Raw genomic sequence first — 26,420 nt, 5'->3', positions numbered from 1 at the left:
TGCTGCTGTGCAGAGAGCCCAATGCGGGGCTCCATCCCAGGACCCTGGGATCATGACCTGAGCCCATGGCAGAGGCTTTAACCCACTGAGCCACCCAGGTGCCCCCCCCATCACTATTATTCGTAGAGACAGAAGATATTGCAACTATGAAAAAAGAACATAATTTCACAAACGGTTAAGGCAATCTCGGAGAGAATAGAGCAGACAGAGAGAGAGAGAGGAGAATAAATTCAGAAACAAGTTCAATATCTGAATTAAAAGTTCCAGAAAAGGGGTGCCTGGGTGGCTCAGTGGGTTAAAGCCTCTGCCTCTGGCTCAGGTCATGATCCCAGAGTCCTGGGATCAAGCCCCACTTAGGGGTGCGGGGGGGGGGTGTCTCTGCTCAGCAGGGAGCCTGCTTCCTCCTCTCTTTCTGCCTGTCTCTCTGCGTACTTGCAATCTCTGTCTGTCAAGTAAGTAAATAAAATCTTTTTTTTTTTTTAAAGATTTTATTTATTTATTTGACAGAGAGAAATCACAAGTAGACAGAGAGGCAGGCAGAGAGAGAGAGGGAAGCAGGCTCCCCGCTGAGCAGAGAGCCCGATGCGGGACTCGATCCCAGGACTCTGAGATCATGACCTGAGCCGAAGGCAGCGGCTTAACCCACTGAGCCACCCAGGCGCCCAAGTAAATAAAATCTTTAAAAAAAAAAAAGTTCCAGAAAATAGGACAGAGAAAATGACAAGGAAGAAACCTAAGAACTGAGTTAAGAAAATGTTCCAGAACTTACAGACATGGGTTTTCACATTTAAGGGCCCACTAATGGCCCTAAACAATGCATAAATATTCCAGAGAGAAAAAAATTATAACTCAAGAATCAGATTGGTTTCAGACTTCTCAACTGTAACATCAGAGGCTAAAATGCAATGGAGCAATTGCGCCTTAATTCTGAAGGAAAATTATCTGGGAATTAGAATGGTACAAACATTTAAATTATTATTCAAGTAGCAAGCAGAATAAAATAATTTTCAGACTTGCAAGGTCTTAATACATTTATCACCAGGGCACTGTATTTCAGGACGCTCCTGAAAAATATGCTCCAAAAAGGCATCAGGAAAGAAAACAAGAAAGTAAAAGGATAGAGATAACAGAAATCCAATACAGGAGGCCCAAAAGAAGGAACTGTGGAAAGCACAATGAAGGGAGATTTCAGGATTTGTTGTGTACCAGGGGTAGAAAGATTAGGGTCAGAAAATTTTCATTGCCAGGAAGATAAAACTGAAATATCCAGAGTGTCTAAAAGGTCTTAAGAGACTTGGACAACTAGCAAAGAATATGAAGTTAAATTGATGATAAATACATAGAAAATGAAGCACATGAAAACCTAAAACAGGGCACTTATTAGCTATAGGGGATCATAAAATGGCTGAGGAAAAGTTATAGTTTATTCCACAGCTCCAGTGTAAATAGACTCTATACAGTCATAAGATACTGATTTCGTCTAAATTAAGGTTAACTATTAGAGTCAGAGCATAGAAAAGAAGCATATGTGATGGGGGCTGGCAGGGTGCAGAAAGAGCTAAATTCTAATACTCCGCTGTAGGAATAGAAAATGCCTAAAATATTTAAAAAATAAAAAGAAACAGCATTAAGCACTTTATGCATAGACACAGAAGTAAAACACAAAAAATAAGCTAAAATAAGTTTAAAAAGATAAAAATTTTGCCTCCAAGAAAGGGAAACTGGGGGCTAGGGAGAGAATGGCTCTGATTTCTCAATAAACCCCAGGGAACTACTGCACTTAGGTCCCAAAGTGCTGAGTGTTTACACAAGGGAGAAGTTATTTCAACCTCAGCATGGTCAATGAAGATTTAAAACACAACCTTAAATCTGAAGTTGCTTCTTTCAAATATAGATAGTTTTCAAAAGGCAATGCAACAGTTGGTAACGGATTTGAGAAATCCAGTTTAATTTGAAGTGGGCTTATAGAGAGGCCTGAAGCAGTCTGGAATAATGGCATGTTGACTGGTTCAGTTCAATATACAATCAAAAATAATGTCTCCATTCTGAAGAGACTTCAGAAGGCCCAGAGAGTTTTTTCAAGGGGCTTTTGCAAAAGACACAGTAAACCTGGTTTAGTACATATAACTATTTTGCTTCCCTAAAACTAAATTAAATTCTCCCATCATCCCCACTCCATCTGTATACGAACTACCCTGATAGAGAACTCAATTAACAGTGCACTTGGGAAAACAATTTTTATTTACTATTTGGCCGCAAAAATTTTAGCAGTTCATTTACTTTATTAACATACATGAAATAGAAATTGTCAGGATGTCAGCCTTGAGGACACTTTTTCTATGGATGTAGAAAAGACTCATCACCCAGTGGCTATGAGATGCCCTGCTCTGAGCAGTTGGAAATGAGAGATAAAACAATCTTTTCTCACTAATCACCTACTATCTACTGTGTGTGGCACAATGCAGACTCTCAATCAGTGTTAGCTGAATACATTCATGAATGATTTTTAAACCAAAAACAAAAAAACAGGAGTTTAAAAAAAATTTTTTTTGCTCGACTACTTTCCACATAAATGATCTCAGCCTCAAATTCCTCAAGTTCATAAAAAATGCAAATGCTCCAGTGACTTAAGCTCTTCTCTACCTAGCAGAGGCCTACCAAATGTGTGAAGTTTAATGACAGGACTCAACTATGACAGCAGACATCCTTTAGTTACTCCTTGCTGCAATGTTTATATCCTACTGGTATATGCATCTAACTGAACTCAACTTTAGCGATATAAGCTTAATCAGTGGTCACACTCAAATACACAAAAGTAATGTATTAGTGTTACTAAGTGATTTGGAATATCACAGAATCTTAGAGGTAAAAGAGACCTGTAGAGATCATCTCATTCAATTCAATACAAGAGGTTGCTCTGCAGTATTTCTAGTCTCTTGATCATCATGTATTGGTTGCACTACAGCAAAAGCCTCCAAACAGATCTATTTCCACGTTTATCCCTTTGCAATCCAATCTCCACCAGCAACTAGCAGAACTTCTCAACAAGTCAATCAAATCATGCTACTCCCTGTATGATACTCACTGAAGGCTTCTGCTTACTTTCTAGCTGCGCTCATACCACAGTATCTGGTTCCCTCCAAACTCATTCCCTCCCGCACAAAGGGACTTGCCTCTTTCTTAATCCAGGGTCTCTGTGCTTGATCCTCCCACTGTCCACAGAGCTCTCTGAATTTATCCCTCCTCATTCCTTGCTCCTATGACCAGGTCCATCTTAGTGTCAGCTTTAAAAAAACAAAACAAAACTGAAACCCTCCTCGAAGGGCCTTCCTTCCTTAACATCCCTCCGCTCAATTCTCTAACTATATTTGCTTTTTTCATAGTACACATGCCAATGAACAATTACCTTTTTTTCCGATCCACCTTTCCTTCCAGACTATAAGAAAGCTCCATAAAAACAGGGAACTTGTCTCTTGTCTTACTCTTCCTCAGGATTATAAACAAACAGGAGGCACTTAACCAACAGTTATGACCTGAATTTATGCATGGTTACCCAAACTGAGTGAAACCTACACCAATGGGGTACTTACTACATATCAAAGTAAATAACCAGAAGTTTTCTCTTTCTGAACTGAACTATGTCTCCCAGGTCGTAAATTTCTTGTAAGAACCAGACAAAAAAGAACTGACACCTTTAACAGGATTTGGACCTAAGCTTAACCTTTTGTTCCTTAATTTCTCTTTTTGGTTAATCTCTCCGACAATCTTTTGAAGGCAAATGGCTTTCTCTCAAGAAAACAGCACATCCCCAAACATCCATATAACATGTGAAAATCTTCATCCCCTCCATCTAGGCCCACCCCAGACTACAGACTAAGAAACTCTGATTTCGACAATGAGTAGAGGAGCCAATGCAACATTCTGCACGCAATTTTTGAGAACCGAAGTTCTCAAAGAGGTTTCACAATATCACATTTAGGGAGAATGCACCTTGCATCAGTACATTTTCAGATCTAAAAGAAACATGGAAAATCATCGCCCAAAGGATAAGAGGTTCGTCCAAGGTCACCCATCCGTTAGTGATTAAGTTAGGACAAGAATGTACGTCTCTTTTACCCGCTAGGACAAGAATGCACGTCTCTGTTAACCGAAAGCCGTGTTCTTTCTCCCTAAATCTTACAGGTTTCTTACAGTGTGAGCCCACAGTACTAGAGCTCTCAGAACTGGGAGGGAGCGCGGACTGGAGTCAAGGCCGGGAAGAGCGCAGAACAACAGCAAGGAAGCGTCCCTCCCTTCCCATTAGCAGTAGGAAGCTTGCAACATACGCGGGGATGGGTGGTGGGAATCCCCGGACTCGCAGCGCTCACCTGTCGGGGACCCAGAGGCGGGTAGTGCGGTCTCGGGACACGGACACAAAGGCCCCCGGCGGATACAGACTGCATACCAGGCCCCGCACATCCAGCTCGTGGCCTGGGAGCGAGCAGCTCAGCCGGTACCTGGCGGCGCCGCTGGCCATGGCCCTCGTCGGTCCGGCGCCCGGGACCCAGGCACAGCGCGAGATCAGTTCGCAGGGGTGGCCGGGGGTGCGCCCGAGCGCGGCGTGCGAGGGGCCTGCAGGTGAAGGGCCGCTGAGGACCGGAAGAGCCCGAGAGCCGGCGCGGAAGGGCGACGGGAAAGGGGAGCGCCGAACGGGCCGAGTGACACAGCAACCCTGACATGCACACCGGAATTCATCATCTGTCTCAGCCCGCCATGACGCAAAGCGTGTGCGTCCCAGCTGCGGAGGCGACGCCGAGCTGAAGTTCCCTTCCCTTCCACTCCTCGGACCGCCAGCCAAGTTAGAGCCAACGTCTGGCTGTTTCGCCCGATCGCCCTAATCCAAATCCTGTCCGAGTCGGAGTCGTCTCCGAGTCCTGGCTGTACTGTTTATTGCGGTAAATGTGTGGGCTGGGACTACAAATCCCACAATGCCACGCGCCAGCGGGACGTGAGCCGCCGGGCGCCGAATCCGGATATTTTAAATCTTGAACCGAGGGGCTGCGCGCTCCCTTGTGATTGAGAAAAACTGCTTCGGTCCTTGTGTCGGGGCAGCTTAGCCCTGAATTCCCCAAACCTGCTCTAAAGTCTCAGGAGATTTTCACAAGCTAAACGTTGTTTTTAGTTAAAACGAGAGAGCTAGGGACAAGTTGTAATCAACGTTTGCCTTAAATCCTGTGAACACTAAGCTGCGTTCTTGGTACACTAAAAAATGAAAATATTTCATGCGTTAAGCCATTCTAAGATGTAAGACGTTTTTCCCAACTGTGACATCTTCATACAAATGACAAATGCTGGGTCTCTCCCCTATGTCTGAAGGCACTCAAGGAGAAACCTCCAGGTCAGTAGCTTCGCCAGGACAATTCTGTTTATGGAGCACTTGGACAGAGGTTGTAGGGAAGGAAAACTTTTTTCTTTCTACCCTTGTAGGCTTTCCGTGGGGGCGCTGTAACAAAACATTAACAAGAGAAAAACAAACATAAATATGTATATCACATTCATACAAAAGAAACTCAGAGGTAAGTACTCAAAGAGGTGGCTAGAGTCTGGGCTTATATAATATCTTAACGAAGGAACAGTATTTACAGAAGAAAAGGACCTTAAGTCTCTAGACCTTAAGTCTTTAGAGGCAGCAAGTTATGGAGAGGCAAATATATGGGGAGCTAAAGTTAGTAAAGTTTGTTACGTAGATTTCTCCATGTACCCTCTAGGCTGACAAAAGGTCTGAAATTGTCTTTCATGACTTTTATCCTTCCTGGGAGAGACGCAAGAAGGGACACCGTTGAAAATTTATGTCCTGCTTTTAGGCAAATAGGGGAATGGTCGATTTTCTTTTATCTTCTTTCCAATTGCATTTAGCTCAAAATAATCCTTATACGAAAGTGGCATATTTTGGAGTGGCAAATGCTACTACCATTCACTACAGTGACCAAAAGGATAATAAATGACCACTACAAATATGCTGGGCTCAAATGGGAGAATTACATAAAAAAATATCTAACAAACTTGAAGTGAGAAGTTAGCCACATGACATTATTTCATTTTCTGCTGGATTCATCTTAAATTACTTGAAGGCAGGCATATTAGAAAATAAATCTGGATATAAATAATGTATGCCACTTGGAAATAATGTAAACAATGTTAAAAGTCCAATATGTATGTAGGTTGTGAGTATAGCAGCAATCACATCAACTCGATAGGAAGATTGGAAGAAAGCAAACTTCTAGTTACTTCACTAGAAAGGTGGGATTTGAGATGAAGTAGTTCTTACACTGTGTGGGTTTTTTTAAAGAAATACACTAAAATATTTCAAGAGCACTGTCCTTTTAATTCATCCTTTCTCACAAACTTTGATCAAAAGAACTCTGAAAGGAAGCTTAAAGATAGAAAACTTCCAACCATTGAAGAAATAGATGGTACGAGAAACACATCTATAATGTTGTATGCGTTGTGCAGTTCTAACAGGAAGGAAAACTGCCTCTAATAAAAAGATCGTACAAGGCTGCCTACCACAAAAAAACTTTACATTTTACTAAAAATAATAGCCCACGTGAGGTAACATAGTGATATAATAAAACTCGCTAGGAGTGAATTCAGGTAGGGCACACTATCAGAGAGGTTGTTGTAACTACAAAGAACACTAAAGTTTTCCAATAAAATGTTCTTTCTCAGCTAAATCGTGGTTTTCTGCGGCTTCCAGAAAAGTACCACCGTATTCCGCCACAAAAATTAGCCCTCTACTCTCGCGAGAGCAGTTTACACTCGCCTCGCCTGTGATTACCAGCAGAGGCTAAAGATTGGCCAATCAGGACGAGGGCTCTCTCCCCGCCCCGCCCCCGTTGCCGGGATACGCAGTCGCGCGGGGCTGGCAGTGGTTAGGTCGCAGGGTCCGGGAAAGCTGCGCGAGGCCGAGCTGAGGAGTCTCGCATGAGGTAACGGTTACTGAGGTAGAGTAGTGGGATCCGCCGGGGCGGCGGCTTCGGAAAGTAGTTGGAACTCCCCTGACCGCTGAGATCTCCTTCCTGAGGCGTCGGAGAAGGTGAGAAATTCCGGGTTTTATCTGGCCCTCCCTCAGTCCCCCGGGAACCTGTTTTCTCACGTTGGAGAACCTGGTCCGCTCCAAAGAAGACCTACCCGAACTTTCCCACTCTTAGCTGTTCTCCTCAGCCTGTCGCCAGGCTAGGAAGTCCGACTCCAGTCCCGCAAAACTTGTGGAGAGACCTCCTCAGACAGTCCCCTGAGGAAACCTGACAAGGCGAGACCAGAGAGAAGAAATCCAGAACCTCAAGAAGAAAATTCACTGTGGGCCGAAGGATTTTACTTAAAGTAACAGATTTCTGTCTCGTATTAGCAACTTTCCACTTCTTCATATATTTTTAAATGGCTGGTTTAGGGAGAATAATGTAGCAATAATTAGGAGGCAGATATTTTAGATCTAGTATCTGTACTCTTCACAACAGCTCTGCAAGGTACAGGCTCACTGCCACACTGGGTCCTACAGAGGAGGAAAAACATCCAGCGGGGATTATATAGCTGGTAACAGAGCTAAAGTTTATGTCACTCGTTTTTCTGGAACCAAAGGCCAGGCTGCTTCTCTGTGTGAATAACGGTGGAGATGGTGTGAATGTTTGCGTGAATGACCCAGGAGTTAATGGCATGTTTGTTAAAAGTGACCCTTTTCATTTTACCTTCTGGGTCTCCTCTAATGCTAAGCTTTTTCCAAGACAATAAGGCAGTGGCAATCAGGTGGAAGTTTTGTATATTGTACATTTTCTTGAAGTTATCAGGAAAGCTAGAGTAATAGACTTAAATTTTACATTGACAACGGTCATTCCTTATTTTTCTTGAGCTTCCCAGATACTGTGTTGTTTTTGTTTTTACAAATTGAAGGTTTGTGGCAAACCTGCCACAGGCAAGGCTACTATCACCGCTTTCCCAACAGCATTTGCTCACTACTTTTCTGTCACATTTTAGTAATTCTGTAATTGAAGTAATACTTCAAACTGTTAAATTTGTTATAGTCGTCTGTGAATAGCGATTAGGACTTGCTTAAATGATGGCTAGCATTTTTTAGCAATATTTTTTCACTAAGGTGTAAATTTATGTAAAGATAACTGAAACAAAATTTAATGAAACAATACTCTTCCTTTATGCATTGAACTCGTATTTTTTATTCCATGTTTGAATGGACCCTAACCCTAACCCTAACCCTACTTATTATCACAGCTCACTAATAGGTCATGACCCATAATGTGAAAAATGCTATTCTAAATTATCAGCCAAACTTTAAATATTATATTCTGATGAGCAAAGGAGGGAGCTGATAAACTGGGAGAGAATGAGTGAATTAAAGAACTGATTTAAAGGGAGATGTAGTGAGAATAAAGATGAGACTGGTATAAGGAGGAGACTAAGATTAGAGAATGAAGTATTTCAGTTGATACTGAAGTGAAGCAATTCCAGGTGATGACAAGCTCCAGGTCTACCCACAACTATAGGTGACCGAAATGGAGTGAAATGGTTACTGAAATTTAAGTCTGGAAACTGTGACCTTGAATGTTAGGTATGTTACCTTGAACCCAGTATCCCCGTGGAATTCATCCAGGACATAGGTTCGACTGAAAAAGAGAGACTGAGCTAGGTACAAAAGACTTTAGTGAAGATGTGGGGGGAAGAGGTGAGGTGGTCCCTAAGCAAAAGCAACCAGAAAAGATCCAAGGCAATAAGGTTGCATTCCACGGTTATCAAAGGAAAAAAGTATTGTTCATTTTTTTTTTAACATTTGTAAGAGTAATATTTTGAAAGTGACACTGGGAAGCAATGGAAGTGTTGTACACTCCCTTTGCTTTGGATTCGTGGATTGAGAAGCTAAAACAGCCTTTACTACTGAAAGTGTTTTGGGGACAAGATGGGATTCTGGTAAAGCAAAGAGTAAAATGAAGTATTTGATAATAGAATTGAGAATACAAGGGAGTGAATCATAGACCAAGAGTGCAGAGAAGAAATAGGGGAGAACAAAGCTGGGTATGTCGGAAAAGAGAATTTTACTAGAATATGGGAAGAGCTCAAGACAGGGGCATGCATTTTGGTACGAAAATAGGGAACTGAGGAAGGCATATTATAGTAAATGATTTCATGGTTCTGTTTTAAATGTAACAATGTCAAATTTGAATGAAACGAAGCAGGTTTAACCTTGAAGTAGTACTTGGAATGGCAATTTGCAAGAAAAGTTACAGTGGATTAAATGTTCAAAGGAAAGCTATGTGGATTTCCATTGTCTTGCTATAGAAAATACAAAAGAGAATTGAACTGTTTCTTGTTTCCAAATAGTGGTTAAAGTGAACAAATGGCCAGTAATCACAAACCTTCAGCAGCTCGCCCTGTTTCTCGTGGTGGAATTGGGTTGCCTGGAAGACCTCCTTCTGGAATACGACCCCCATCAGGAAATATTCGAGTGGCAACTGGAGTAAGTTTCAAACAATTCTTGGGCGTATGTCCTGGTAGAAGTTGGAAAGCCTGTTTATAATAATTCTTCTTTGTTCTTTCTTTATTCTGTCAGCATACATGATTTTTGGGGGGAAAATACCTAGAAGTATAAATGTGGGAGGATGTCTGAAAGACATTATTGAGAGAAGATGTCTGCTAATACTGATACTCAAATTTATTTTAAAGGTACAGTAATTTAAGTGGTATAGTTTATTGGTGCCTGGATCAAATGAAATGGAATAGATAAATAAAATTAGACATACATTAGAACATAATGATTAAAGTGACATTTCAAAATAGTTGGAAAAACATGACGCATTCAGTACTGCATTCAAATAATGGGTAAACCATTTATTTTTAAAAATTGACCCCTCCCTCACACAGAATTCTAGATGTTTTAGAAACTTCATATTTGAAAAATGAAACCATCAACATACTAGAGGAGAATATAGGCAAGTACTTCATATAAACTTGGTGTGGACTAGGCCTTTGTAAAACAGGAACACCAAATACTGATAAGGAAAGTATTTTATATTTACATATTTGAATTTTTAAAAATTGAAAACACCACAAAAAGTTAAAAACGACAAATTTTAAAAAATATTTGCAATATATATGTCATAGAGTTCAGAATCTTAGAATGAGAAAGCAAACTTTACTAACTTGTGAGCGCTCTTTCTATATATAGTAAGGCTATGAAACCTATGTTCCATCAAAATTACATGAGATATCATATAAAACTATTCTAAAATTCATCTAAAACAATAAAAAAGCAAAAATAAGGAAATGTACTCTAATATAAAAATATATTATAAGTAATAAGACATATTTTGGTTGCCACCGCAGTCTAGAAACAAACTGGAAAGTGTTAATAGCTTAATGTGAAATGGGGAGTGTCATAAATCAGTAAGGGAAATGTACACCACATTAGAAAAAATTAGATAAACATTATAAACTGATAATTCTAAATAGAATAATATCCTGTAAAGATGATTATTACAGTTTCATTAGAATTATAATAGTGAAAATATGAAAGCAATTACCTCACAATAGGTAAATCTTAAATAAATTATGATATATCTATCCCTATAATGGGCTATTAAGTAGTCATTAAAAATTATTTTCAAAGAGTATTTGAGGAATTTATATGTCTTTATAATACAGTATTAAGTGTAAAAAGCAGTGTGGTGCTAATTGAATAAAAATATACATTTATACATACATAGAAAGAAATTAATATGCCAGAATATTCATATTAATTTTTCTGATGCTTGCAACAGATGATTTCAACTCCTTGTACGTCAAGCTTACACAGTAGACTAACTGCAAACTAGAGATAATGCTGGGTCCTGTGTTTAATTCACAAGAAGAATAGTAATTTTTGGAGGGAAAATTTTTGGTTAAGTCAGGTTTTCTTAAACTTTTTGGATTTTTCTGGAGTTTCAGGTAATACTATCAACATCATCAGCTTATAGTGAAATGATTTTTCTAAAGTCTTCACATACATGGTACTGAGCTTCTAAGAATTTTTATTTTAGTAAGAATTTATGCCTGCTAATTAAGTATTCATAAAAGAATGCGGATACTTACTGGCCACCTACTCAGTGCCATGTGCTTTACCCATTTAATGTTTGTAGTTTTTTAAAATATTGATGCTTTCTGTAAAACATACAAAGGAGAAGTGTCAGAGTTCCTTCCTAAACCAGGTATAACTATTGTCAGCAGTGTGCTGTGTATCTTTCCAGACTTTTTTCTGTTCATTTACAAACACTAACACACATGCTTGTGAGATTATATGATTTTAGTATTTTCTAAAATGACCATAATACTACATACATTATTATGTATCTTATCCATTACTTTCAATAATATATTGTAAGTATATTTTCATATGAATACATATGTCTATTCATTCTTTTAAATGTGTGTAATGTTCATTTATAGTTCTCTGTATTTTCATTTGGTAAAGTTTACCTGGGAAGAGATTTAGCATTCTCTTCCATAGATCACTCAGGATAACCCCGAACTAGTTTAGTTTGAATTTGTGGTAAACAGTGTTTCTGTGTCCAGCATATTTTTCGGAATGTTTTACTGTTGCTGCCCCCCGTCCCCCAGTAAATTACCAAGTAATTCTCAGAACCACTTAAGAATTATGTTAGCTGGGGCGCCTGGATGGCTCAGTGGGTTAAAGCCTCTGCCTTCGGCTCAGGTCATGATCCCAGAGTCCTGGGATCAAGCTCCTCATCGGGCTCTCTGCTCAGCAGGGAGCCTGCTTCCCCCTCACTCTGCCTGCCTCTCTGCCTATTTGTGATCTGTCAAATAAATAAATAAAATCTTAAAAAAAAATTATGTTAGCTGATAGGATTAGAGAGTAGCCGTATTAAAGATAGTCAAAATGAGTAATAATGGTTATATATAATCCCTGCCTAAAATGTCTACTATGTATTTAATCTATTACTTCATTCTTTGACAAGAGAGTGGGAAAAAAAGAAAGAAAGGATGGAAGATAAACAAAAGAAGGATAATTTGGAACAGGGTCAGGTAGTCTCATGCTTTCCCAACCTGTCCATGTTGTAAGAACCAACAAGAAGGGGATCTTTTTTTCTCAGGCGGATTTTATTTATTTATTTGAGAGAGAGAAAGCACAAGGGGGTAGAGGCAGAGAGGGAGAACCAGGGAGCTGGATGACATGGGGCTCAATCCCAGGACCCAAAGGCAGATGTTTAACTCATTGAGCCACCTAGATGCCCCAAGAAGGGAATCTTTTGTTCTTTCCTCAGAGTGTGTAATGCTATATTGGATTTTGTAGACCTGACATAGAGAATCATGTGTAGTAATAACATGAATGCTTGTTGAATGATGTAATCCTTTAACACTTACTTGGCTATCTTGTGATAGAATTATACATAGCTTCAATTTAAAAATGAAAATTTTTTCTTCTTTTGTGATTTGAAGGTCATATACACTTACTGTAATAATGCTGAAAACATCAAATTGTGAAAAGGGTAACATAAAAATGAACTATAATATCATTATTTTATATGAGGATAACCATTGTTACTGCTTCTTATGTAATTCTCCATACTTTTTGTTTTACAAAGTGAAATTATGAATACTGTTTTATAAATTTTTAAAAATATATTACAACTTACTCAACCATTTCTATGGTTAAATAAGGACAAATAGGTATATATTTAGTTCCTTTCCAATTTAGGGGTATTATAAATAATGTCTACACATAGAATTTTATTCATGTGTCCATTTAACTTATTTTTCTTGAAATATAGTTGACATAGAATTTTAATTTTTTTAGAATTTTAAATTTTAAAGAAGTGTGCTATTTAATATTCACAGAATTTTAAATGTTAAAGAATTTCACTTAATATTTCATATTTCAGAAATTCAAAAAAAGGAATGCTTTACAAATTAAATAGAATTTTAATTTTTAAAATATATTATCTTTTCACTCTTAACAGTAGTAGGAGGTATAGTATTTTTCTAGTTTACTAAAACTGCAATTATGTTTTTCATGTAGATGCCACCTGGAACAGCAAGACCAGCCTCTCGCGGTGGTCCCATAGCGACAGGAGGAGTTCTTTCTTCTCAAATCAAAGTTGCTGACCGTCCTGTAACACAACAAGGTTTGAGTGGAATGAAAACTGGAATGAAAGGTATCTATTTTAAGAAGATGAGTATATTTTATTTTATTTTTTTTAAGATTTTATTTATTTGAAGACAGAGGTCATAAGTAGGCAGAGAAGCAGGCAGAGAGAGAGGGGAGGAAGCAGACTCCCTGCGGAGCAGAGAGCCCGACGTGGGGCTTGATTCCAGGACCCTGGGACCATGACCTGAGCCGAAGGCAAAGGCTTTAAACCACTGAGCCACCCAGGCGCCCCGATGAGTATATTTTATTTAAGAAGTATTACAGGGGCATTTTGGTGGCTCAGTAAGTTGAGCATCTACCTTTGGCTCAGGTCATGATCTAGCAGGGGTCAGCAGGGAGTCTGTTTCTCCCTTTCCCTCTGCTATCTCCCTGCTTGTGCTTGCTCTCTCAAATAAATAAAAGAAGTGTTACTTTTTCCGATAATTAATGCTTCATTATAATATGTAAGTCCTTAAGGGACTAAGGCTAATGTATTTTTACTGCATGTTTCCTTATGTCTCTGTATTTAAAAAGCCATAATAGTACACTACATTTTATGATTAAAAAATTGGTTTGTGATATATATAAATCAAAGCATGGTGAAGTGCTTTATAGTGAGTTTGTCTCAGAGATAAATTATGAAAAGTCATAATCTCTTGCATTGAGAAATTCAGTCTAAATCTGCACTGTCCATTATGATAATCAATAGCTACATGAGCTGTAATTAATTAAAATTAAGTAAAATAAATAATTAGCTGTCCAGTAGCATCAGCCACATTTCAAGTGCTCAATAATCCCAAGTAGCTACTTTGATGGACAGTGCTGATATAGAATATTTCCATTGTTGCAGAAAGTTCTCTTGGATAAACCTATTCTAGACGTTCTCAGTTTGCATTTGGTTAACCTGACCTCTAGAGTCTGCTGTCTCAACAGCCCTACCTCTAGTCCCATTTTTGTGGTCTTAATTCAAGTTTCCATTATGACATGATTCTGAGATATTCTCTTTTCATTTTACCCTGAGATCAAGAGTCACATGCTCTACTGACTGGCCCAGCCAGGTGCCCCAGTGTTCTTTACCATTTTAATGATTTGTCTTGATTATCAACTTTAAAGACTATCAGAATGGTGGACTATAACTATGGTTGTGCTTTGGTTTGCTATTTTGGTGGCATTTCCAAACTGAACAGTAATAATTAAAAACTTTTTTTTTTTAGGTCCCCAGAGACAAATTTTAGACAAATCTTACTATCTTGGGCTTCTTCGGTATGTATTTCCCTATGTATGGTTATGAAGTTTTAACTCTGGTATTTATTAAGATAATTAGGTATCTTTTGATTTCTAAGAATTATTTTGTGTTCTGATATAATTTCTGGTTAATTTGGCTGTGTTACAAATGATAATACAGTTAGGCTGAGATTTTAAATTGTTAATGTATTTGCATGTAGATGAACTGTTTATGTCAAGTTCACTATTGTTGATATAATGATAAGAATCTTTCATGCTTCTTTTCACTAATTCCCTGGAATATATTATTCATACCACTGATATGTCACTAGTTGCGTCTAATAAGAAAGGGAAAATGTGTATACTTATTTATGATATATTAACTAGTGTACGTTTTTACATAAATGTATATTTGGTCAATTGCTACAAGTGTGACCTAATTTTAATTAATTCAGAAGGTTTATTCTGTGGCTCTTAAGTATGAAGCTCTAAATTGAGAACTTTTTTCTTTTTCTCAATCTACCTTTTTCTTGTTCAGATGACCTACTCTATTTTCCCATTTTACTTTGCTTTCTTCTTGGCTCATCTAGATCTTCTTTTTCTCTTATTTCCATTTCATTTGATCCATACTTCTATCATGTCCTAAAAGTTCTGTTTTCTTTCTCAGTTCTTCTGGGTTCTTTCATTTCTTCATTATCAGGATCGTTTATGATTCTCAAACTTCTAGAAGTCAATAAAGAGAAGTGTAGGTTTTCCCCATCAGTCCATTAGTTAGCATTAAGCTAAACTAACATCAGAAAAAAAAAAAAAAGTAGTGAGACCATCAGTTGTATAGCATCTCTTAATATCCAGCCACTTTTTAATTAAAAGAAGAAAAAGATATAGAACTATTTTTCATCATTGCATTTCCTTGTTTCTCCAGGATTTGTGCTTTTGCATAAAAGAATAGTTCTAGCTATTCATGTAACTGTTTGATGCTATAGCAGTGGTTCTCAGATGGCAGTGATTTTGCCCCCTAGAGAATATTTGGCAATTTTTAGACACATATTTGGTTGTCACAACTGGGGTTGAGGGGTTGTGCTACCAATACCTCGACCAGGAATACTGTTAAATATCCTACAGTAGACAGGATAGCCCCTTCACAACTGCCAGACTGTGAGACTATTCTTTAATGACCTAAAATATAGTAGTGCTGCTTTTCATAAGCCCTGTCCTAGAGGGTAGCAGGAGCTGTAAGGGTGACAATTAAGTATCTACTTCTGTCTAAAGATTATTAGTTTGACCAGGCTTACATTCTGGTCCTAATTCATCTTAATGATTAGAGAATCTCTTTCAGTTTCTTTCTTTCTTTCTTTCTTTCTTTCTTTCTTTCTTTTTTCAAAGTTTTATATATTTATTTAAGAGAGAGAGAGGGAGAGAACATGAGAGGGGAGAAGGTCAGAGGGAGAAGCAAACTCCCCATGGAGCTGGGAGCCCAATGCGGGACTCGATCCTAGGACTCCAGGATTATGACCCGAGCTGAAGGCAGTTGCTTAACCAACTGAGCCACCCAGGTGCCCTCTCTTTTAATTTCTTGTCAAAGTTGGGATATGCTTCATTCTTAGTTAAATAGGCCACATAAATTGTTTTTCTTTCTTTAGTGAAATTTCACAAAACCATTTATATTGTTACACATTTATGAGAAGTTTGTTTTGTTTGACTAAAAAGGCTCTTTTCTGTTTTAGAAATATTGTTCACTTTCTGATTTCTTTTCATTTAGAAGTAAAATAAGTGAACTTACAACAGAAATTAATAAACTTCAGAAAGAGATAGAAATGTACAATCAAGAGAATTCAGTATATTTGTCATATGAAAAGAGGTAAGTAATTTTGGACTTAAAATTATACAAGAAATTTTTTATTAATAGGCAACATTTAATGTAATTTCAGAAGTTTAACAATGAATTTATAGTTATACATAATGTTTGTAGTGCTCTTATTTATGTGTTTATGAATATTTGTTTTATGCTTGCAGAGCTGAGACTTTAGCTGTTGAAATCAAAGAGTTTCAAGGACAACTAGCAGACTACAACATGGTATTTTCTCTTTTCTGAGATTTTTTTTTTTTTTTAAAGATTATTTATTTATTTATTTGAGAGAGAGACAGTGAGAGAGATCATGAGCGAGGAGAAGGTCAGAGAGAGAAGCAGACTCCCCGTGGAGCTGGGAGCCCGATGTGGGACTCAATCCCGGGACTCCAGGATCATGACCTGAGCCGAAGGCAGTCGTCCAGCCAACTGAGCCACCCAGGCATCCCTCTTTTCTGAGATTTTTTTTGGATTTTTATTGCTTTTTGCTACTTTAAAAATATATTATTTTAAATACCAAATACTATATGAATACATGCTTCTGGTAAAAGATTGAAAGCAGGGAAAGTGTACGATTAAAGTATCACTTTTCTTTTTTCCTCATTTCCCTACCCAGAAATAATTTGTTTTAACAGATTGATATATATTCTGCCAGTCTCTTTTTTTTAATGTTTCATATTTTTATTTGAATTCTAGTTAATTAACATACAGTGTAATGTTAGTTTCAGGAATAGAATTTAGTGATTCATCACTCATGTATAACACCCAGTGCTCATCACAACTGCCCTCCTTGATATCCATCACCCGTCTAGCCCATTCCCACTCACCTCCTTCCGTCAACCCACAGTTTTCTCTCTGTCATTAAGAGTCTCTTTTATGGGGGCGCCTGGGTGGCTCAGTGGGTTAAAGCCTCTGCCTTCGGCTCAGGTCATGATCCCGGGGTCCTGGGATCAAGCCCCTCATGGGGCTCTCTGCTCAGCAAGGAGCCTGCTCCCCCCTCTCTCTGCCTGCCTCTCTGCCTACTTCTGATCTCTCTCTGTCAAATAAATAAATAAAATCTTAAAATATATATACATATATGTACATATATATATATATATAAATATATATATATATAAGAGTCTCTTTTATGGTTTGCTTCCCTCTCTCTGTTTTTTTTTCTTTCCCCTGTTTGTTTGTTTAATTCCACATATGAGTGAAACAATATGGTATTTGTTTTTATTGACTGACTTACTTCACATAGCATAATACACTCTAACTCCATACATGTCAGCCCAAATGGCAAGATTTCATTCTTTATTATGGTTGGGTAATATTTCAGCATGCGCACACGTGCACGTGTGTGTGTATCACATCTTTATCCGTCAGTCAATATCCATTCCTCAGTCGTTGGACATTTGTGCTCTTTCCATAATTTGGCTATTGTTGATAGTGCTGCCATAAAATCGGGGTCATATGTCTGTTCAAATCAGTGCTTTTGTATCCTTTGGGCAAGTATCTAGTAGTGCAATTGCTGGATCATAGACTAGTTCTATTTTTAACTCTGCGGAACCTCCATGCTGTTTTCCAGAGTGGCTATATTAGTTTGCTTTCCCACCAACAGTGCAAGAGCCTTCCATTTTCTCCATATCCTCACCAGCCTCTGTTGTTTCCTATGTTGTTATTTTTAGCCATTCTGACAGGTGTGAGATGATATCTCTTTGTAGTTTCGATATGTATTTCCCTGATGATAGGTAATGTTGAGCATGTTTTCATGTGTCTGTTAGCCATCTCTCTTTTTTAGAAAAATGTCTGTTCATATCTCCTGCCTTTTTCTTAACTGAATTATTTGTTTTTGGGGGGTTGAATTCATAAGTTCTTTTTTTTTTTTTTTTTAAGATTTTATTTCTTTATTTGACAGAGAGAGAGATAAAGTGTGATTGCACAAGCAGGAGGAGTGGTAGGCAGAGGCAGAGGGTGAGAGAGAAGCAGGCTTCCCAATGAGCAGGGAGCCTGATGTTGGACTCGATCCCAGGACCCTGGGATCAAGACCTAAGGTGAAAGCAGATGCTTAACTGACTGAGCCACCCAGGTGCCCTGAATTCATTTATTTTTTTAATTTTTTATTTTTTTCTGAATTCATTTATTTATAGATTTTGGGATACTAACCTTCTGTATCATGTTGATTGATTTGCAAATATTGAACACCCTGGTAACCCAAGAATAAATGTCGCTTGGTGGGATTTTCCATTATCCAATGGAAAAAAATGGTGGGATTCACATGGTGAATGATTTTTTCAGTGTACTGTTGGATTTGATTTGCTAGTATTTTGTTGAGAATTTTTGCATCCACATTCATTAGGGATATTGGCCTGTAGTTCTCTTTTTTAGTGGAATCATTGTCTGGTTTTGAAATCAGGGTAATTCTGGCCTCATAGTTTGTAAGTATTTGTTCCATTTCTATTTTGGGGGAATAGTTTGAGAAGAATAGGTATTAACTCTTCTTTAAATGTTTGGTAGAGGAGCATCTGGGTGGCTCAAGCATCTGCCTTCAGCTCAGGTCATGGTCCTGGGGTCCTGGGGTCCTGGGGTCCTGGGATTGAGCTCCACATCAGGTTCCCTTCTTAGTGGGTAGTCTGCTTCTCTGTCTCTACCTGCAGCTCCCCCTGCTTGTGCTCGCTCTCTCTGTCTCTCTGACAAATAAATGAATACAATCTTAAAAAAAGAAAAGAACTAAGTGGATATAATAACATCCAGTAATTATAATAAAAAGAAAGGTTTGGTAGAATTCCCCTGGGGAAGCTATCTGGCCCTGGGCTTTTGTTTGTTGGGAGAGTTTTGATTGCTGCTTCATTTTCTTCGCTGCTTCAAACTGTTGCAATTTTCTGTTTCTTCCTGTTTCAGATTTGGTAGTTGATATGTTTTAAGGAACTTATCCATTTCTTCCAAATTGCCCAATTTGTTGGCATAGAATTTTTCATAATATTATTATAATTGTTTGTATTTCTGTGGTGTTGGCTGTGATCTAGTCTCTCTCATTTATGATTTTGTTTATTAGGGTCCTTTTCCTTTTCTTTTTGGTAAGTCTGGCTAGGGAGTTATTAATTTTATCAATTCCTTCAAAGAACCTGCTTCATTGATCTGTTCTACTGTTCCTTTTGTTTATTTCCTTCCTTCCTTCCTTCCTTTATTAGAGAGAGAGACAGCATGAGTGGAGGGAGGGCCGGAGGGAGAGGCACAGAGAGAATCCTAAGCGATTCCACACCCAGTATGGAGCCTGACTCAGGGCTTAGTCTCAAGACTTGAGCTGAAATCAAAAGTCAGATGCTCAACCGACTGAGCCACCCAGACATCCCTATATCATTTATTTCTGCTCTAATCTTTATTCTTTTCATTCTTCTGCTGGCTTTAGGCTTCACTGGATGTTCTTTTTCTAACTCCTTTATGTGTGAATTTAGGTTGTATATTTGAAATTTTTCTTGTTTTTTGAGGTAAGCCTGTACTGCTGTATACTTACCTTTTATGACCACTTTTGTTGCATCTCTAAGGTTTTAGACCATTGTATTTTCATGTGTTTCCATGTATTTTCTCTTTTATTTCTTCTTTAATTTTCTGGTTAACGCATTCATTCTTTAGTAGGATGTTCTTTAACTTCCATGTATTATGGTTTTTACCAATTTTTTCTTATGGTCTTATGATTGACTTCTTCCAGTTCTATAGCACTGTGGTAAGATAATATACATGGTATAACAGTTGCTTTGTACTTGTTGAGCCCTGATTTGTGACCCAGTATGTGATCTGTTTTGGAGAATATCTCATGCGCCCCTGAAAAGAATGTATATTCTGCTGCTATAGGATGGAATGTTCTGAATATATCTGTTGAGTCCATCTGGTCCAGTGTGTCTTTTAAGCCGTTGTTTCCTTGTTTTCTGCTTAGATGATCTGTCCATTTCTGTAAGTGGGGTGTTAAAGTTCCATACTATTATTGTGTTATTATCAATGAGGTGTTTTTTTTTTATGTTTGTTGTTAATTGTTTTATACATTTGGGTGTTCCCAAGTTAGAAGCATAAATATTAACAATAGTTAGATGCTCTTGTTGGATAAACCCCTTAATTATGATACATTGCCCTTCTTCATCTCTTATCATAGTCTTTGATTTAAAATCTAGTTGTCTGGTATAAGTGTGGCTACTCTGGCTCTTTTTTGATGTCTGTATGGTAAATCGTTCTCTGTCCCTTCACTTTCAATTTGCAGGGGTCTTTAGGTCTAAAATGAGTCTCTTATAGGCAGCATATAGATGGATCTTGTGTTTTTCCATTCTGATTCCTATGTCTTTTGATTGGAGCATTTAGTCCATTTACATTCAGAGCAGTTATTGATAAATATGAATTGAGTGCCATTTTATTAACTATTAAATGTTGTTTCTGAAGATTTTCTCTGTCTTTTCTAGTCTTTATTGCTTTTGGTCTTTTTTCCCCCACTCAAAGAGTCCCCTTTAATATTTCTTTTGTAGCTGGTGTAGTGGTCATGAGCTCCTTTAGTTTTTGTTTGTCCTGGAAACCCTTTATTTTTTTCTTCTACTCTGAATGACAACCTTGCTGCATAAAATATTCTTGGCTGCATATTTTTCCCATTCAGCATGTTGAATGTATCTTGCTACCCGCTTCTGGTCTCCCAAGTTTTTCTGGATAGGTCTGTTGATAACTTTATTTGTCTTCCCTTATGAGTTAGGGATTTCTTTTCCCTTGCTGCTTTTAGGGTTTTTCCATTATCTCTGTATTTGGCATATTTTACTATGATTATCTTGTGTTGGCCTACTTTTGTTGATTTTGGTGGGAGTTCTCTGTGCCTCTTGTATTGGATGTCTATTTTGTTCCCCAGATTAGGGAAGTTTTCAGCTATAATTTGCTCAAATAAACCTTCAGCCCCATTCTCCCTCTTTTCTTCTTCTGGGACTCCTATGATGGAATGTTATTGGGACTCTTGGGTGGCTCCATTGCTTAAGTGTCCACCTTCAATTCAGGTCCTGATCCTAGGGTCCTGGGATTGAGTCCCATATTAGTCTTCTTGCTCAGCAGGGAGCCTGCTTCCCCCTCTGCCTGCCTCTCCCCCTGCTTATTCTTTTTCTGTCTCTGACAATTAAAAAAATCTTGGGATGCCTACGTATCTCAGTCAGCTAAGCATCTGCCTTCAGCTCAGGTCATGATTCCAGGGTCCTGGGATGGAGTCCTGAATCAGGCTTCTTCCTCAGTGGGGAGCCTGCTTCTCTCTCAGCCTGCTGCTCCCCTTGCTTGTGCTTGTGTGCACATGCTTTCTCTCCCTCTCTGTCACTCTCTAATAAATAAAATCTTTAAAAAAAAAAGAATGTTATTATGCTTTAAAGAATAGTTGAGTTCCCTAAGTCTGTATTCGTGATCAAATATTTTTCTTTCCCTCTTCTTTTCAGCTTGATTTTCCATAAGTTCTTTTTTTTAAAATTTTATTTATTTGTTTATTTGACAAAGAGAGAGACAGAGCACAAGCAGGAGGAGTGGCAGGAGAGGGAGAGAGAGAAGCAGGGTCCCCACTGAGCAGGGAGCTGGATGTTGGTCTTGATCCCAGAACCCTGGGATCATGACCTGAGCTGAAAGCAGATGCTCAGCTGAGCCACCCAGGCACCCCTAATTTTATCTTCTTTATCACTTTTTCATTCCTCTGCTTCTTCCATCCTTGTGGTCATCATATCTGTTCGGTTTTGCATCTCAGTTTTAGCATTTTTTATTTTAGCATGACTAGTTTTTTAGGTCTTTTATATCAATGTAAGGCACTCCCTGGTGTCTTCTATGTTTTCCTTAAACCTAGCTAGTATTCTTATGATTGTTGCTTTAAATTCTGGATCAGGAAAAAATAAAAAAATAAAAAAAATAAATTCTGGATCAGGTTTATTACTTATATCTGTTTCGATTAGATCCCTGGCCATGTCCTTTTCTTGTTCTTTCTTTTGGGATGAATTCCTCCCATTTCAGTATTTTGTCTAGGTCTTTGTCTTCTTTTGTGTGTTAGAAAAGCCTGTTATGTTTCCTGCTTCTGAGAGTAATGCTTTATTAAGAAGGGGTCATGTACTGTCCACAGCTTAGTGGTTAAGCAAGTATTTCTGGTGTATGCTGCATGCACTCTGCTGCTATGTTTTGGCTGCTCTTTCCTTCAGGTCAGTCCCCTGCAGAGTTTCTTCTTCCCTGCAGTGGGGAGTGTTTGGACCTTGGCCAGAGTGGCAGGTTTTAACTAGGTGTGCTCTGGTCTGCTTGTTAAAATGGGCCCGATACTGTTACCACTAGCATGGCTCTCTTTGGTCATCAGACTAGGTGTGTGCTGGGGGGGAGGGGTGTTCTGCTGGTCTTTTGCGGGAAGGGGCTGATGCTCTGGTTCTCAGGTACACTTGCCTTAGTAAAGAAGAACCTGCAGAGCACAGGGGGCGGGGCTTGATGTAAGGCTCTCAGACCTCCACTGTTGGCCCTGTGCTGCTCACTGAAGTCAATCCGTGCTGATGGGTTGGGGAGAAAAATGGCACCAGCCCTCTCCCTCATTCATGGAGAGGGGAGTTCACCCCTGTTGCTGTCCGGGAAGCCCTCACAGAAGAACATTCTCCCCTTGTGTGTCCCATGCATCCCTCAGATCTGTGCTATCACACTGTCTGTCCAAGCTGCCGCCGCCTCGCAGTGCAGTACTCTTATGTTCTATCCCAGGCAGGCTGCCCAATTTTAAAAACTCTCACCTGTAGGGACCTGGTGTGGGTGGATCTGTTCTGGTCTTTTTGCCCATGCTTGTACTGTTGTTGGTTTGTCCCAAAAGGGCAGTTGCACTAAAACACAGGGTGTGGAGTTTGGAGTTAAACACTGTGAAGAGCGGGTGTCTAAGTTAGCCGCCCTCATGAGGTGTCTCTGCCTCTGCTGAGGTGCAGGGAATGGAGTTGGTGCTCACTAGCTCTTTTGTCCCAGAGAGGCAATGCCATCTCTCCCAAGTGCAGTCAAGGAGGGGTAAACGACTCTCCTAGTACATCTCGGGATCCTTGGATTGCACTGTCTGCTCCCAGGTCTCTTGCCTCCTTCTCCACAGGAGTACCACAGCACCCACCAGGCTCCATACCAACCATGTGCAGACTTCTAAAACTCCAGTCTTTGAACTCTGCTGGTTATAAAAACTCATGATAATCAGCCCCTCTCATTTTCCTGGTCAGTGGTTTTGGGGAAGTCTTTTTGTTATGTGATCCTCTGTTTGCTGCTCCCTCTCTCTCCTTTCTCTCTCTTTGTCTCTCAGTCTCTCCCTTTTCCCCATCCCCCTGTTTCCACGATCTGGGCTCCCTCCTCTCCACAGTACCCATGAATCTCTTTCCCTACAAATCATGTCTCCACGAGCCCTGCCTCCAGAGTGTGGTTTCTTCTCTCCCTCTAGTTGTTTTCCCTCATAGCAGTTTTTTTCTCTCAGTCCTCAGATTGATTTCTTGGGTGTTCAGAATGATTTCATATTTATCTAGGTGTGTTCAAGGGATGAGGCAAGCATAGGGACTTTCTACTGCTTCACCATCTTAACCCCTATTCTTTCAGTCTTAAAAAAATGTATTTTCTTATAAGTACTGCAACACACCTGTATTTTTTCCTTAACAATATTAAAATATTAATTTTAAAAGTAGCTAAAATTTTTTGGGTACTGAAATTTATTTCTTTGAAAAAACACTTTGCTTTTCTATGGAGAGTGGTTATCACGAATTTTAAAAAATTCAACTACTTAGTACACAGATTACCTCCATCCTTATGTTCCATTCAAAATACAGGGGTTACCTTCTGCCAAAATAGAGTATGTAATATAAATATGGTTCCACCAAGAATTTTTCCCAGTGTGGACTTCCTGAAGAAGTAGTCTCTTTGGCTTTCTTCATAATTGCCCCAGTCTTTGGGGTGTTCTTAGCCCCATGAAAATATCTAGGGTCAGAATTTTCTTTTAACTCTGTAGGTCCTCTAGACAGCAATGGCATTTGGACTTAAATAGGGTAACTTTTATCTCACTTCTATTAAAAAATAGTGTTATATAAAATAAACATTCTAGCATAATGGCTAGGTAAATTATGCTATATCTACTTGATATTGTTATATTGTACTCATACATTTTGCTGTTTATGGAATATTGTAATTCTCAGATATGTTGGACTATATAAAATCCATAACGAACATTTTGTAGAGCCTAGTATTTAGTGCATTTTTTTTTAGTAAATGTTCTGTTCTAAATATGAGGAAGTTTTTTATAAAATATGAAATACATTAGATAAAAGCCGTTTTTAGTTGTAGTGGCATGTATCAGGTAAATTACTTAATATAATAATATTAATAATGTGTAAAACATGTTGTTTGTAGGATAATGAACTAACACCTAATGGAGGGAAAACATTTAGCCAATACCTAACGTATAGTAAGATCTCAAATGTTAGGTCTTAGTAGCACTTATCCATATCAGAAGTGAAATATTGCATATACTAACACATAGTATGTTAGTAAAGCTTAGTCTTTTAGAAACAGTTATATCCAAATAATTAGCTTTTAGTAGCCTTCCTGTTCAGTTTCTGGCTCTGCAACTTGATGAATTTCTTTATCTGCAAAACGTGGGTAGTGTCTTCTTTGTGGAGTAATCGTTAAAAGTAAGTGAAATGTGTAATACATTCAGCGGGCCCAGAATAATATTTGGCACAAGGTTAAATATGTTAGCTATTTCTGTCATTGCCAGATTTTTCGAAATAAGCTTACTGGTGTTCTGATGGTGCCTTACTTACTGTGTTGGGTTTTATTTATTTTTTATTTTTTAGAAGACCAAGAAAATTTTGCATTTTCACTGATATGTTTTGCATTTCACTGTTAATACCCTCTCTTCTGGGGAAAAGAGACAGACAGACATAGGTTCCCCAAACTTTTGTCTTCTTCAGACACTTCTTTTAAGGTCAGACATCTTTTCAAAGCAGGCAAAGCTCTTCAATGTATGGTCTTTGGGAGAGTAGTTTATTACTGCTCACTTTGCCACCCTAAAAATGTAACTTATTTATTGGCCAAATGCTTAGTGTATACTTAGATAGCTCAATATTTGTTTTTATCTTAGAAGATACAATACTTGGAAATATTAACACTTAAAGTGACTACACATTGTTTGTAAGATTGAATACCAATTTATGAATTATAGAGAAAATTTATAAAGACTAAAGTGGTTTTTTTTGTATCTTTGTTTTTAGTTGGTAGATAAACTTAATACCAATACTGAAATGGAAGAAGTAATGAATGATTACAACATGGTAAGAAAATTTACAAGTATAAGCAATAGACTTACATAGATCAAATCTTCCAATAGAAAGCATATATCTAGAAATTACACACCTTACAGATAGGTATTATTCTGACCCCAAATTCCATTATTACAGTTGAGGTTCCTCAGTTGCTTTCTTTTTTTTATTAAAGATTTTATTTTTAAGTAACCTCTACACCCAACATGGGGCTTGAACTCACAAACCCAAGATGAAGAGTTGCATGCTATACTGAGCCAGCAAGGCATCCCTTCAGTTGCTTTTTAAATCTCTTCCTCTTGATCAGATCTCCCTAATATATGCTTTAGTTTCTTTGTACAAGGCTGGGTTGAACTGGTCTCACACACAGTATTAGTTAGGGAGTCTCATCTATATTTCCTTGTATATAAATTAGTTTGGTATACTTTTGGTTTAATATTTGTACAAATGGAGCTGAGTACTCACTGAAAATGCAATGTCATCTTTACAAAGTTCTATAAGAAAGAAAAATAAATAGTTACCATATGATGCCAAATATAATACTTTTTGATTGATAAACAAGAACTTGTGTTCAGTGTTCTTAGATTCTTTGGTAGAAAACAAAATATTAGTAGCTAACTTGTTTTGATTCAAACGTTTGGAAGAAAATAACAAATAGAGCCTGTAGTTTATATAATTTATAATTTATACAATTTTTATATAGCTTATGATATAGGTTAAAACTTACAGTCAGACTATTCTGTGAAAGTATAGAATTTATACAATGACTTTTTTTTCTAAATTGGGATTCTAAAAACACAATTTGGTGAAATTAGTCTTAGGAACACAGAAGAATTCCCAATTTAAAAATATATTTTTAGTGCCACATGTAAAATGTGGAAACTTCTTTATGTGTTCTGTCAGTTGTTTG

The 26,420-nt window shown here is 38.2% G+C and overlaps 2 protein-coding genes across 4 annotated transcripts in view; one reads left to right on the top strand and one right to left on the bottom strand.

The window, feature by feature from the left end:
- Positions 1 to 4,736, bottom strand: part of PLAA (phospholipase A2 activating protein) — a 40,484-nt gene extending 35,748 nt beyond the window's left edge. Inside the window, exon 1 of one of the 3 annotated variants that reach the window (XM_044265566.1) lies at positions 4,368 to 4,736. In XM_044265566.1, the coding sequence (XP_044121501.1) occupies positions 4,368 to 4,516 (149 nt within the window). In that variant the 5' untranslated portion in view covers positions 4,517 to 4,736. The remainder of the gene's footprint in view (positions 1 to 4,367) is intronic. The other 2 variants (XM_044265565.1, XM_044265564.1) reach the window with 2 other exon arrangements.
- A 2,171-nt stretch (positions 4,737 to 6,907) lies between these two features.
- IFT74 (intraflagellar transport 74) overlaps positions 6,908 to 26,420 on the top strand; it is an 80,642-nt gene continuing 61,129 nt past the window's right edge. Inside the window, exons 1-7 of the mRNA XM_044265560.1 lie at positions 6,908 to 7,075; positions 9,367 to 9,502; positions 13,058 to 13,193; positions 14,380 to 14,428; positions 16,149 to 16,247; positions 16,403 to 16,463; positions 25,463 to 25,522. Coding sequence (XP_044121495.1) covers positions 9,383 to 9,502; positions 13,058 to 13,193; positions 14,380 to 14,428; positions 16,149 to 16,247; positions 16,403 to 16,463; positions 25,463 to 25,522 — 525 coding nt within the window. The 5' untranslated portion in view covers positions 6,908 to 7,075; positions 9,367 to 9,382. The remainder of the gene's footprint in view (positions 7,076 to 9,366; positions 9,503 to 13,057; positions 13,194 to 14,379; positions 14,429 to 16,148; positions 16,248 to 16,402; positions 16,464 to 25,462; positions 25,523 to 26,420) is intronic.

Source organism: Neovison vison, chromosome 9, assembly GCF_020171115.1.
Source record: "Neovison vison isolate M4711 chromosome 9, ASM_NN_V1, whole genome shotgun sequence".
NCBI classification, from domain to species: Eukaryota; Metazoa; Chordata; class Mammalia; order Carnivora; family Mustelidae; genus Neogale; species Neogale vison.
The sequence above is the reverse complement of the archived record's forward strand: the minus strand, read 5'-3'. Positions and strand labels throughout refer to the sequence as shown.